The sequence below is a fragment of the Mya arenaria genome, chromosome 1 (genome assembly GCF_026914265.1).
Source record: "Mya arenaria isolate MELC-2E11 chromosome 1, ASM2691426v1".
In the NCBI taxonomy this organism is placed as follows: Eukaryota; Metazoa; Mollusca; class Bivalvia; order Myida; family Myidae; genus Mya; species Mya arenaria.
In genome coordinates, this window is record NC_069122.1 from 12,842,556 (window position 1) to 12,855,888 (window position 13,333).

At 35.2% G+C, this 13,333-nt stretch overlaps 1 protein-coding gene across 1 annotated transcript; it reads left to right on the top strand.

Annotated features, from left to right (window-relative positions):
• The first annotated feature begins 612 nt into the window (after positions 1-612).
• LOC128240731 (uncharacterized) lies at positions 613-8,181 on the top strand. The gene is made up of 3 exons (XM_052957537.1): positions 613-1,093; positions 5,089-5,231; positions 5,703-8,181. Exons 1-3 carry the CDS (start codon positions 868-870, stop codon positions 7,347-7,349), a joined length of 2,016 nt encoding a protein of 671 aa, XP_052813497.1. The 5' UTR covers positions 613-867; the 3' UTR covers positions 7,350-8,181.
• The last annotated feature ends 5,152 nt before the right edge of the window (positions 8,182-13,333 follow it).

The window sequence follows — 13,333 nt, forward strand, 5'->3', positions numbered from 1 at the left end:
GAAAAATGTTATGCTTACACGATGTTACTGTACTATCGTAAAAAGATAATACAAAGTAAAGTTTAAACAAATGATAACCATATAACATCTGTATAACATAAGAATCAATCTCAAAAGTATTTTATATTTAACTAACTCATATTAAAATAAAAGTCTGGTATTTCGCAATGTTCGCGACATCGACAGTTCTGTATGTCTGTATATATGCTATGTCAATACTAATGATATAATGAACCTGATATCATGTACATACGCTATAAAGGCTTTATATTTCAAATAAAACAGATCTTAACTTAGTTGTTTGGTAATTCACTGCCTAATGATTTGTTTTATTTATATCATGTACGCCGTTGTTTCCTGTATACTATTTACTCGTATTGTGTCGATAAAATGCTAAAGATAATATATAGAGGCATTAGAGCACCGAAATTTAACTCATTCTTTGGTTTAAAATGATATAAAAAAGTCGTTTTTAATATATCACTTCAAACAAATGAGTCAATTATCTGTGATGAAACGTATGATTAATGGGTTTTATATATATCATGCAACAATACTTAAACATTGTCAGCTGACCGGAAATTATTCATTATAGTGCACTTATCACGACAGTATCGTTCATACTGCGTAAATGAACGATTGTAAATAAACACTGAGATAATAAGTAAGATATACATCTGGGATAGTATAACTTCATAAACGAAAATGGTGTTTAAAACGATATATAAGTAAAACAAAAAAAGACATATTTAATAAAAAGGTATTGGGACTTTAATTAATTTGTTTAAAATTTGAACATTATCTACTTACAAAATATTGATCAGTAATTGTAATTGAAAACTTCTGTTGGTGACGCCGTGCCATAAAATGCCACCTATAAAGAGGGCCGCTTCTTGTAAAAAGATTCAGGAGGATATTTTGAGCTGTTCCATCCATCTAGGAACCCTGGAGCGACCCCGGGTGCTCCCATGCGGACACAACCTGTGCGAAAATTGCCTGAAAGACTTCCTGTCTGAGCGACAGACGGCCATGAGAAGAAACCTAGCGGCAGAAGTGACGTGCCCGCTCTGTAGAAAAGTAATCAACATTTCAGGTATTGAAAAGATTATATTATAAATCATAATCTATTGACAATCGTATGCCTACCAAATCTTCAATTGTTGCCGATATTTTTAACAATATTACTGGAGTTACATATGAATAAATGTCTCGTGTTAGCCAAACTATAAATACACGTACACTTATCCAAACAAGTACATGTATAGTTTACTTTATACTTATAATACATAAGTGACAGTATTTGTCAGGGATGGTGAAACCATAGGTGACAATATCGGTTATGGATGATGAAACGTTTTATTTAGTTACATAAATGGCAGAATCTGCCAGAAGGAGTAAGACGTATTTTGAAACATAGGCGGCAGTATCGGCTAGGGATTGCGAATCATATTATTTCGATACATTTTCGTCAGTATCGACCAGGTATGTTTAAACCATAGGTGACATTATCGGTCAGGGATCTTTAAACCATAGGTGACAGAATCTGTCAGGTATATTTTTACCATAGGTGGCAGTATCGGTCAGGTGTGGTTAAACCATCTTGACAGTATCAGTCAGGGATGCTTAAACCATAGGTGACAGTATCGGTCAGGAATGGTTAAACCATAAGTGACAGTATCGGTCAGGCATCGCTATTCCATAGGCGACACTATTGGTCAGTGATGGTTAAACCATAAGTGACAGTATAGATCAGGGATAGCTAAATCATAGTAGGCACTATCGGACAGGGATGGTTAAACGTATTATTTTAGTACAAATGTGATAGTATCGGTCAGTTGTGTATAAACCTCATGTGAAAATATCGGTCAGGGATGATAAAACCATAGATGACAGTATCGGTCAGGGATGTTGAAACTAAAGGTGAAAGTATCGGTCAGGGATGTTGAAACCATAGGTGACAGTATAGGTCAGGGTTACAGAAACGCTTGTCAATGTATTTGAGTATTACTCCACAAGTTCGAAAACGATCATTATTATGAATGAGTTTTTCAAGTTTCTTTGACCCCATTGTTTTAGTTTTAATTGAGTTACAACAATGGACATACTTACATGTCCTGGCCTGTCAGTCAAACGAGCTAGTAAATACCAGACCGATCAATCAGCGTCCAGATTAGGCATGGCTTATAAGTTGCCGTTGCTATTCGCCATGACTTCGACAATCTGCACATATTAACAGTAGTCTGTTGTCTGTATATTTATCACAAATGATTCCATTTTTCTTTAATGCTGCCCAAGCAATGCTGCATTCTTGCATTTGTTTGATAACAAAGGACTTTTAAGTAGACTATTTTCAACCTCTTAAAATGACTTAATGTAACTGTACATAATAAACGTTCATTTGCCTTTAGTCTTAAAACAATAATTATTTATGTTTTGAACTTTGTCTCCTTCTTGTGTGTAAAGTTCAAAATCAGAAGCATATACAGTTGCTTTTAAGTCTGTTTGGACATTTTAGTAAAAATGACAACTCAGTTGATTTGAGTTACATTTTTTATTAAATGATAAAATATCTGTAACTAAAGGTCACAAAATGTATCTTCGAATAGATAAAACAAAATCATCTTTGTAAATGACGCAAATCAAAGTAAAAACCTGTGCATTTATAATGACTTTGGTCAATAATAATTCTTTACACTTGTATAGAACAGGTGATTCTTCAAGGAGGAAGGAAGAAAAACAGCGAAATCCATTGAGTTTTTATAATGTAAATAAAGAAACGTTGTTTTCTGTTGACTTTCAGATAGGAAATTAATACATGTTTTGTTTCCCTAAATTTGAGTTTTATTATATAACCGTAACGAAATCCTTATGTTATTTAGAAATGAATTTTTTAAAGTTTAGATATTATTTCTACCTGAATAGGAACACGTATGAGTTCCGCCTGCATCTGTCTATAATCGTATAGTATTGTATTTACTCGTTAATCAAAGGCAAGCGTCTTTCGTCAAACCCAATGGTCAGAAATGGTTCAATCATGGGTGGCAGTATCGGTCAGTGATGTTTAAACTCTAGGTGGCAGTATCGGTCAGGGACGGTTACACCATAGTAGGCAGTATCGGTCAGTGATGTTTAAACCACAGACGACAGTATCTGTCAGGGATGGTTAAACCACAGACGACAGTATCTGTCAGGGATGGTTAAACCACAGACGACAGTATCTGTCAGGGATAGTTAAACCACAGACGACAGTATCTGTCAGGGATGGTTAAACCACAGACGACAGTATCTGTCAGGGATGGTTAAACCACAGACGACAGTATCTGTCAGGGATGGTTAAACCACAGACGACAGTATCTGTCAGGGATAGTTAAACCACAGACGACAGTATCGGTCAGGGATGGTTAAACCACAGACGACAGTATCGGTCAGGGATGGTTAAACCACAGACGACAGTATCGGTCAGGGATGGTTAAACCACAGACGACAGTATCGGTCAGGGATGGTTAAACCACAGACGACAGTATCTGTCAGGGATGGTTAAACCATGGGTGACGGTATTTGTCACTTTAATATCGGTCAGGAATGGTAAAACCATAGATGGACAGGGATAGTGAAATCATAAATGGCAATATCAGTCAGGAATGGTTAAACCAAAGTCGAGAGTACCATAGGTGTAAATATCGGTCAGGGGTGTTTAAACCATAGGTACAAATATCGGTCAGTGGTGTTTAGACCATAGATTGCAGTATCGGTTTAGGGTGTTTAAACCATAGATGGCGGTATCGGTCAACCACAGACGACAGTGTCTGTCATGGATGGTGTAACCAAGGTTGTAATATCAGTCAGAGATGGCGAACATATTAATTAATATATACGTGGCAGTATCGGTCAGGGATGCTGTAATGTAGTATTTCACTTCATAGGTGACAGTATCGGCCAGAGATTGCGAAATGTATCTTTTAACACATACGTATCAGTATCGGCCATGGATAACGAATGTATTATTTAAATACATAGGTTTCAGCACCGTTCAGGGATGGCCAAACATTTCGTGTTGATACATACTTACCTGTCAAGGACAAACAAATATTTTAATACAAAGACGGAAACACGTAATATTTCAATACATGTGTTGAAGGTTCGAGCAGAATGATTCACGTATTATTTAATACACACGTGGTAGTTTCGGTCAGGGGTTATGAAATGTATTATTTTGATATAATGGTGCCAGTAGCGGTCATAGATATTAAATCGTAATTTAATACAGTGGCAGTATCGGTCAATGGCAAAATGTATTACTATAACCAAAAGGTCGCAGTGTATTATTTTAATACATACGTGACTGTATCGGTCACGGATGCTGAAACGTGGTACTTTGATACATAGGTGCCAGTATATGTTAATGATAGTTAAACGTATTATTTTAACACAAAGGTGAATGTATCGGTCAAGGATGGTGGAACGTTTTATTTGAACACAAATGTGGCACTTTCGGTCAGAGATAGTGAAGCGTTTTTTAACACATAATAGGCAGTATCGGTCCGAAATGTTGAAACGTATTACTTTAATACGATATGGGTAAGGGATGGTGAAACGTATTTCTTTTCATTTAGTCTTATTATAAGTTTATAACGCATACAGACGGAAACAATTTATTTATTTTCACACCCCGGACTGATACTGTCACATATTGTTTAATATAATTGATAATCGTAATGTCACATTTCTATAATACTGTGGAAAGTACCGGTAAAAGCCAACTAGTCAAATATATCAATGAGCCTGATTAGACATAGGTTTGATTACCGAGTGTTTAATATGTACCATTATTCTTGGCATGATGGGCCAGTTTCCAGTAATAGTTCTGATTATGAACATTATAACTCTGGGTTCCGACAAAACCGCACCGATTGATGAAAAGTTCAAACAGTTTCCACTGAACGTTCCGATGATGATCAACATCATTAATCTGGTTCACTAGTATTGTTTCAGACAAAACAGTCCGAGTTGATGAAGTTGGGTCAGTTTCAAATGAAAGAACGTTCTATTTATGATCTTTATAAATCTTGTGCACTAATATTGTTTCAGACAAAACAACTCCAGTTAATGAATGGTTAGAGCAGTTTCCACTGAACGTTCTGATCATGAACATTATAGAGGAGGGAACCAGGAACGGAGATGCCACAGTGACACAACACAAGTGCTCATTGCACGAAAATAAAGATGCTCAGGTCTGCATACTTTAATGGTTTATAAAGAAACATATGAGGCAAACCATGGTCATTGTACTATGGCCAATTTAAAAACAAAACACCGATCTGTAGGCGCAAAACATACATGTGGTGTACAACCAAATCATTATTATCACAACCACACCCGTACAAGTAATTAAGTGATAATTATTAAACAAAACAGGGATTTTACGCAAGTTTGTGCTACATTTTCGTTCATTTACCTTAGAACTAGACATGTTTGAAAATAAACGACTCTGTAATATCTTACACATGGTTTCAGTTAAATTCAGTTAAATACTTATTGTAATTGCCAATTGTGTAGTTTCATGTTAGTTATATTTTAAATATGATAGAGTTGAAACTTTTCTGAAGTATATATCAATAAATAGTTGAAAACATAAACAAGTACACAACTTGAAGTTTACTTTCATGGCAATGTTTACACACACACATTCTATCGTGTTTTAGATGTACTGCTTTGATGACAACGAATATGGCTGCCTTCCCTGTTCAAGAACAAAACATATGTGTTGCGAGAGAATTGTTTTTCTGAACGACGAAGATCAATTAATTGAAGTATCTAACAAAGTCCTAAATGAGGTTGTTGGTGTTAAAGAAGATATATCACAGACGATAGAACAAATGGGTTCTATAATTGATAATGTTGCGCTCGAATCCGATGCAATCATTGAACACGTTAGGATATTCAAGTTAGAAATGGAAAGGTTGCTGCATCAGCTTTGCGAAAAGGTTATAAGTGATGTAGACGAGAAACGTAATACGGAGGTAAAACGAATAGATAAATTTAGAAATAAGTACAGAGTACAGTTTGTCGACCTAAACTCTGCGGAATCTTTACTGCAATACCACATCAATGGTGACTTGGATAATGGCGATTTGCTTGTAGCTCTTCAACAATCAATATCAGTTGTATCAGAATTACAGACTGAAATGAAATACGACAAGGAACCCATACCTATGACTTTAAAATGGACCGCAAGTGAATTAGTAGACCACATAAAAAAGGATATGGAAGAACTTCTGCAGAAACCGGTTTTGGCAATAGATTCTCACAACCTAGAACCCGACAAAGATAACCAAGCACTTGATATAGTTGCCGATGCCACTGAGAGAAATGGAAAGAAAGAGATCTCCACATCCTTAAATGATTCAAATACATATAGGTCTGAATTAGTATCTTCAGATTATGCAAGCGAGAGTTTGTCTTTATCGACGATATCGACAATAAACGAAGAACAGCCGATGTGGTTTCGAAAAGCAGAAATAATAGGCTTGATCAAACCGAGGACTAAGAGTATTGACAAATATGACTGCGACATCACTGCGTGTCTCGTGACGCAAGATGACGAATTTTTTCTAGTTGATCATAATAACAACAATATAAAACAGTTCGCCGGTGAATCTGGCGAGTTTAAGTTTAAACAACACAGGCGGTTTACAGCTCGCCCCTGGGGTGCTGCAGCATGGAATTCATCGGGTGAAGAAAGAATTGTTGCGATTTCATTTCCTCATGTGCAGTCAATAGCGTGTCTTGATTTTAACAACTCTTCATCCAAACTTAGGTCAGTAAAAATACAACACAGTTGTTACGGCATCGCTATCTTCCATGATTCCTTAATTGCTACAACGTACGACGATGGACATTATGTTTTATTTCTGAAAGAAGATTGTTCGATTACAAGAAAGATATCACTAGCCGATTCTGGAAATCCCACTATCATGCGTCCGATCTCCGTTCTTCATAACACAATAGATGACAACATTATTGTTACAACGGAAGGTCATTCATCTGCAAACGGATCTATACTTTACATCGACGCGGTCGGAAACATCGTTGACACAGTTACTACGGCAAAAATCAAACGTTGTTTTTCATGCGATTACGATAAAGATGGTAACCTATACATCTGTGACCGAAAGTCTTCGACGGTTTTCGTGAAATCAAAACTAGGCGACGCATTGAAATCTCTATTAACATCAAAACATGGAATAAATCAGCCTTGTTGCCTACGATTTCTTCAAGGAAGAGTCAAATTCGTGGTAGCAGATGAATCCAGTTCAGTTAAATTGTTTTGTTTAAATGAAATTATTTAACATGAAGAGGAAACAAACCCGGACATGGCATGGATAATTTTTAAAACCACGTTTTATTTCCTTCTATAAACAGGTTTTGAAGATTAGTTCGTAGTAGGTTACAGGATTAAACATTTTAAAAGTTTAAATTTCGAAAATGTTCACTGTAGCAAACATGTGTCTTGTTTTGCGGAAATTAAAGGAAATAACATCATTATCACTTCTATATAGTCTGTTATTCAATTGTTCAGATAATGCTTCTATTCAGCTGACCTTAAACATCGAATTGTGTATATTTTGTTTCTTAAACTTTGGTGCAAAGTATATAAGCATTGAATAAACTATTCGCTATAGAGTAGTTAGATATCAGATATTGCTTTCCGATCGTATTGATTGGTTTCGAATGGAATTGTTTCAAACATAAACTCCTTATGATTGTATACCGACCACGATCAATATGTAAACAACGTATGTAGTTTAAAGCTATGAATTGAAATACATGTGCATTGGTTATGAATCATTATTAATTCATTGGAACATAACTAAATTCAAAGGTAATGTCATTTTCTAGTTCATTGTTGTGATAGTTATTCCAATATTACTATTTTGGTTTTAAACTAAGAATTGTGATACTACAGGTAAAATATCAACTTAACAAATATAGCTCCACTTCGGAACGACTTGTTTCTATTTGAGTTTACAAGCCGAAGCCTCTATTTTCAAACATTGGGTTTAGTCAAGTTCAGCTTCCGAAGCTTGAATGTATGTATTTATTAACCCCTGTTAACTAAGCACAGTTTGCCATTCTGTAAGCTTGTATGGAAGTTTGATGAGAACATAATTCCGTAAGTTGTATAGTGTTTGTTGTTTGTTCTTTTACAGTATAAAGAGAAACCCATGAGAGGCCATGCTACTATCAGAAAAGTGTTTAAATAGAAACAAATGTGGTAAATTCTTTACATGAGACGCAAACTTTGACGGTATTTTGAATGAGGTGGATTTTTGTATATTGAAGTAACACACTACTCTATAATCTATGATAGATAAAAGAAAGTTTCTTCTTCTATAATCTATGTGTTGGTACATATTCTTTTGAGCCGAATCGTCTTTTGATATTTTGCTAGTGTGATAACAGTTAATGTATCATTTTACGTTTCTTGTTCAGTTAACAACTGATTAACATGCATATATCAGTGATGTGGTAGACATCACCTCATTCATTACCATGGCGACGTACATTATGTCACCAATGTGACGAAACTTAAAGACAGTTTAAAACTATGGGAACAAAACCCCAGAAGAGAACAGTGATTCTATTGTATAATTGATATGCTTATCCTTATATTAGACTGAGGCTGGTGAGGCACCAATTTCAAAGATCTAAACAGACTGATATTCGGCTTTTTACCAATGTTCATATATTCATTGGTTGAACCAAAACTAAAATAATTGGTATAAGTTAGTAAGCGAAAATCGCTTTAAATACCACTAAAGGGAGACGCATTTAAAGAGGATGAGCCTGAACAAGTTGATATTCGGGTCGTACAAATGCCACCAGGACCATGAACACCGAACGGAAGTGGACATGAAGGAATGTAATGATATGGAGCAAAAACGGTACGTATGGCGACGATTAGTAAATATTGAGGTCATATTGTTTTTACTTTAGCTTTTATTCCTAATTGTGGGGACATATGTGAGGTATTCGTAAACTAGTACAATCATGCAAAGCAATTCATTGCTCGTTCGAGACCGTTTAAATATGGTTGGCCTTTATTTGTTTATTATGTTCAACATGTTTAATTACTGTGTAGTGTGTTTTTTTTTTGTGACGTTTTCTTTTGTTTTCATGAGATATAAAAAACGCTGTTGATACATATTGAGACAAGCATGAGGTTGAGTACTCAAAAACTAGTTAAACTAGTGTCCTCCCGTTTCGCTGACGGTCCCAAGGCAGTACCTTCAAAATAAATTATAAAATGATAATGGTGCCTGTTGTTGTTTGTCTATGTTGTATCGAAGCGTAGTGCGCCTCTCGTTGAGTGTATGTAAGACCTTAACATTGTACCTCTATGTTTTTCCTTCAAGCCCAGTAGTTTCAATGTTTGTCCAGATAGTGTATACACAACTTACTAATCCAATCATCTTATCACGATGTGGCATTCAAAGTCGATATTTAACGAACGCTTACTTTAAAATGGCGTGTAATAAATGACGCATTTCTTTTACGATGTTTTGCGATTTGAGTGAAGAAGATCGTTATCAAGATTGAAGCACAGAAATAAAAAAGACCATTGATATTGATTGCAGGCTTATTTTGAAATGCTAGGAAGGAGAGGAATTCTTTCTCTTTTGAGGAATTTTCTTTGAACAAGTTATTTTAATTTCAGTCGTGAGATGGAATACAAGCTTGAAGCACAGAAATTAGAAGACCAGAGAAAGAGAGACATAAAGAAAAGATGGAAGCATTGCAGCTCAATATAGAACTGGAAAGGATGAGAGAGCAAAATATAAGGTAACTAAATGAATGTACTGATTATCATTTTGATCGAATACAGATATCAAAGGTTTCAAGAATATTAAACCGGAAAGTTTTAGTTTGTTTCAATTTTATACAAGAACGCAATATAAGCGTCCATTGCTTTGTGTGTTCAATGCAACAACTCCAAATCTTACACAAGAACCTAATAACTGTTATATTAAGATGCAAAATCGCATAACCTGCTTCTATTTCTATGCAAGAACGAACTCAATAGCTGCTTCTATTTCTATATCGTGACATGGATTCAAGAATATTATAAATGCTTTTATTCTTAAATCATGACCTTAAAGCTGCACTCTCAAAGATTGAACGTTTCGACAACTTTTTTGTCTTTTTTTTGTCTTGGAACGAGCCAATTTATGTGAAAATGCATATTAACTAACCATTCATATAATAATGCTGACATAAAATAGTCACATATTTTTGTATTAAGTTCAAATATTGATGTTTTATGCATTTATCTTAAACCGTTAGTAACGCTTTAAGACATAAAAGACTTGTTTTCGAACTGAAATATGAAAATCTGCGATCAAATATTTTGTCAGTAGTCTTTTATCACTAGTTTTTCAGATATTTACGCAAAAATTTGCTTATTCCAAGACAAAAAATAAAACAGTTGTAAAAACGGTAAATCTGTGAGAGTGCAACTTTAATTTAATAACACACTAATTGTTTCCATTTATATCAGCAATGTATTTTATACTCTTCTAATGATAAATAGCTAAAACATTGTTGTTTGGAAAACGATTTACGATATATCTTTTCAGAAATGAGCAGAAAGTCCAGAAGTCAAGGATATGCAGTATCAGCTGAAAAACTTTTGACATTTGTTTCATTCAAAATAGGCAACATTGAAACGTCAAATTAACGAAAGTTATCACAGATGTGATAAATACCCCGACAAACCCGTTTGGACACAGGGATGGCTGACAGTCATGTTTTCGTATTAACAACATTAGCATGTGAATTATAAAACTCGCCATTGTTTTGCCACTTAAGTTTTGTTTTGAACACTGAACTACCAACCAGGGTCACAGTATTTGTCAGTCCTACTAAACTGTCACATAAATCCCGGATTCACGAGTTGCCATGCTATGCAAAGCTCTTCTGCAGGTTCATGATCGAAGGTGCACTACTGTTGCAGCTACATGTGACATGTTCCTTTTCAGGCCATCTGTAACTAAGTCAAGGGTTATAACTCCTCCCGTAACATATTGTGGAATGTCACTCAAGTCAGACGAGCGAAATCCCTATTCTGACAAACATTCCTATGAAGTTTAATGGTTGTATGTGCCATAGTATTGGAGTTAAATGCATCAAGCACTAGTCTAGAAGGGACAAAACGTGCCTATATAGCCCCATTAATTCATGACCAAGTTACAGCCCAGACAATTTTAAGAAAAAACAAGGACGTTTCAAAAAAGGCCTTGTCAGTTTCAATTTGACCTACAGTCTTTGACTTTGCACGCTATAAGTCATCTTCTCATAATGAACATGTGTGCGAATTATAAATCCCCCATGTTGAACTGTTATCAAAATCGCATGCCCAATACGTGTGTTGTACAAATGTCGTGCATTTCAGTTAAATTGAACGTAATTCAGAACCACAAGTAAGACAAAAGAGATATGATAAATTATGAACACTTTTATGCAATGCTAAAACACATATTCATTTAAAATTTGCCTCAAGTCTATATCGCACGCGACGGCAGAAACATCTTTGCTATCAAGCTTTAATTTGCTTGAATATTATTGACAACGACAGCAGAACAGATTTATTTTTATTTTTAAGAATAGTTCACATTTTCAGTTAATTCCTTTAATAGCAATATGGAAAATGCAATATTGCATACACTACATTTCTACATCAAACTCAATACATGAAACAAACAATTACACACAGAATAAACAATGAAAGTAAATCACAAACAGATGTTCCTTGAATAATTACCAAATAACCAATCACAATCATTACAAATTGTACTACTAAAGGATATATCCAAGTATGGTTCACATTCACAATAAAACACAATGGCTAAAATAACACCTAATACGAAATCAAACTTCATGCACATGAATATGATTTACTAAGGCTACGAGTTATTTTTTAGTATTGTGCCTATTATTCATAAACAATGTATCATTGTTCATTTATCAATCACTATGCTGTTCCGGGAACATCCCAATCTGGAAATATGGGACGTCTACATGTAGCACCTTATCTAAGAGTTTTGGTTTTCAAAGCATGTATTTAACATTAGGCTCAAAGATGAAACGGATGATCTGATATGTGAGGTATACATTCGATGCTTTCATTGGTTTGTCTCAAAGTGAAGATAATCTATTTGATGGCTGTATGATTCATCAAGACTGTCCTTGATAATTTGACTTTTGAAATTTCGACAAACGTTCTTCAATTTGACGAAAACGTCTTCAATGTTTGTGCTCAAAATGATGCTATTCCTAACGTTGCATTTCAAAGCTTTGGAGTGCTTTGAAAATTGGTTTGCAATATCAATCAGCGATGCTTCAGGTAGAGACATATTTTCAAATTCCATCTCATGAATACACATTTCTGAGATTTGGTGAACAATGTTTTCTACTCGAGTGTTCTTGAATCGCACCGATTGCAATGTCTGCAAAGTACTCGTATTATTTAGAATGGGCAAAATGGCTTGCTCTTCACAGCGCTCAAACGATAGTTTTGAAAGCCTGCTCCAGTTTTTAGCCTTGAAAAACGTTCCAATTCGATCCTCGGTAACGTTAACAAGATACAGTATTTTTACTGCATCTGAGCAAACCTTTTCTACAACTGATTGTGACAATTTATCAACTCGCAGTTCCGACAGGTTTTCACACATGGATAAATCAGCCTCGTTTACTTGAACATTCTCGAGACTTAATTCACGAATGCTTCCGGTGAAATGTGCGTTTTCTGGAAGTTGAAGCTCTTTTGGCGGTCGTATTTGTAGTTTCGGTTTAGAGGTAAAAGCCCAAAATATTTCTAAATGTTCAATTGGGATATTTACAATTTTAACATTTAAGGTCTGCACATCGATCCACACCCTCTTGAGATTCGTCATATGTGACATGTCCAGCACCTTATCTTCGTGCGAATTCAATGCTTCAATGTGAAGTTCTTCTAATTCATTGCAGTTTGCTAAAAACTCTAAACGGACATTCCTTGTTCTGAAGACACATTGCGCACTATAAATACTTTTAGCTTGATTGACTGCGACAAATCAAGTTGTCCATTCAGTTCAACATGAACAAGACTCAGCTTTTCCAGGTTGTTTGTAAATTTCGATGACGAGGTAACGGTTAAAATAAGTGGTTTACTGGTATTTGCAATCGGTGTACTATAATATACCCATAGTTCACTTAGTTTTTCAGCTGCAATGACAGCTTTGTCCACTTTAACGTTAACAATCCTAAGTCCTTCGAGGTATATGAGTCCAGAGAA

Coding starts and splice junctions, on each gene's coding strand:
- LOC128240731 (XM_052957537.1), top strand. CDS start 868: ATGCCACCTATAAAGAGGGCCGCTTCTTGTAAAAAGATTCAGGAGGAT. Junction 1,094..5,088: donor AAAAGTAATCAACATTTCAG/GTATTGAAAAGA, acceptor ATATTGTTTCAG/ACAAAACAACTCCAGTTAAT. Junction 5,232..5,702: donor ACGAAAATAAAGATGCTCAG/GTCTGCATACTT, acceptor ATCGTGTTTTAG/ATGTACTGCTTTGATGACAA.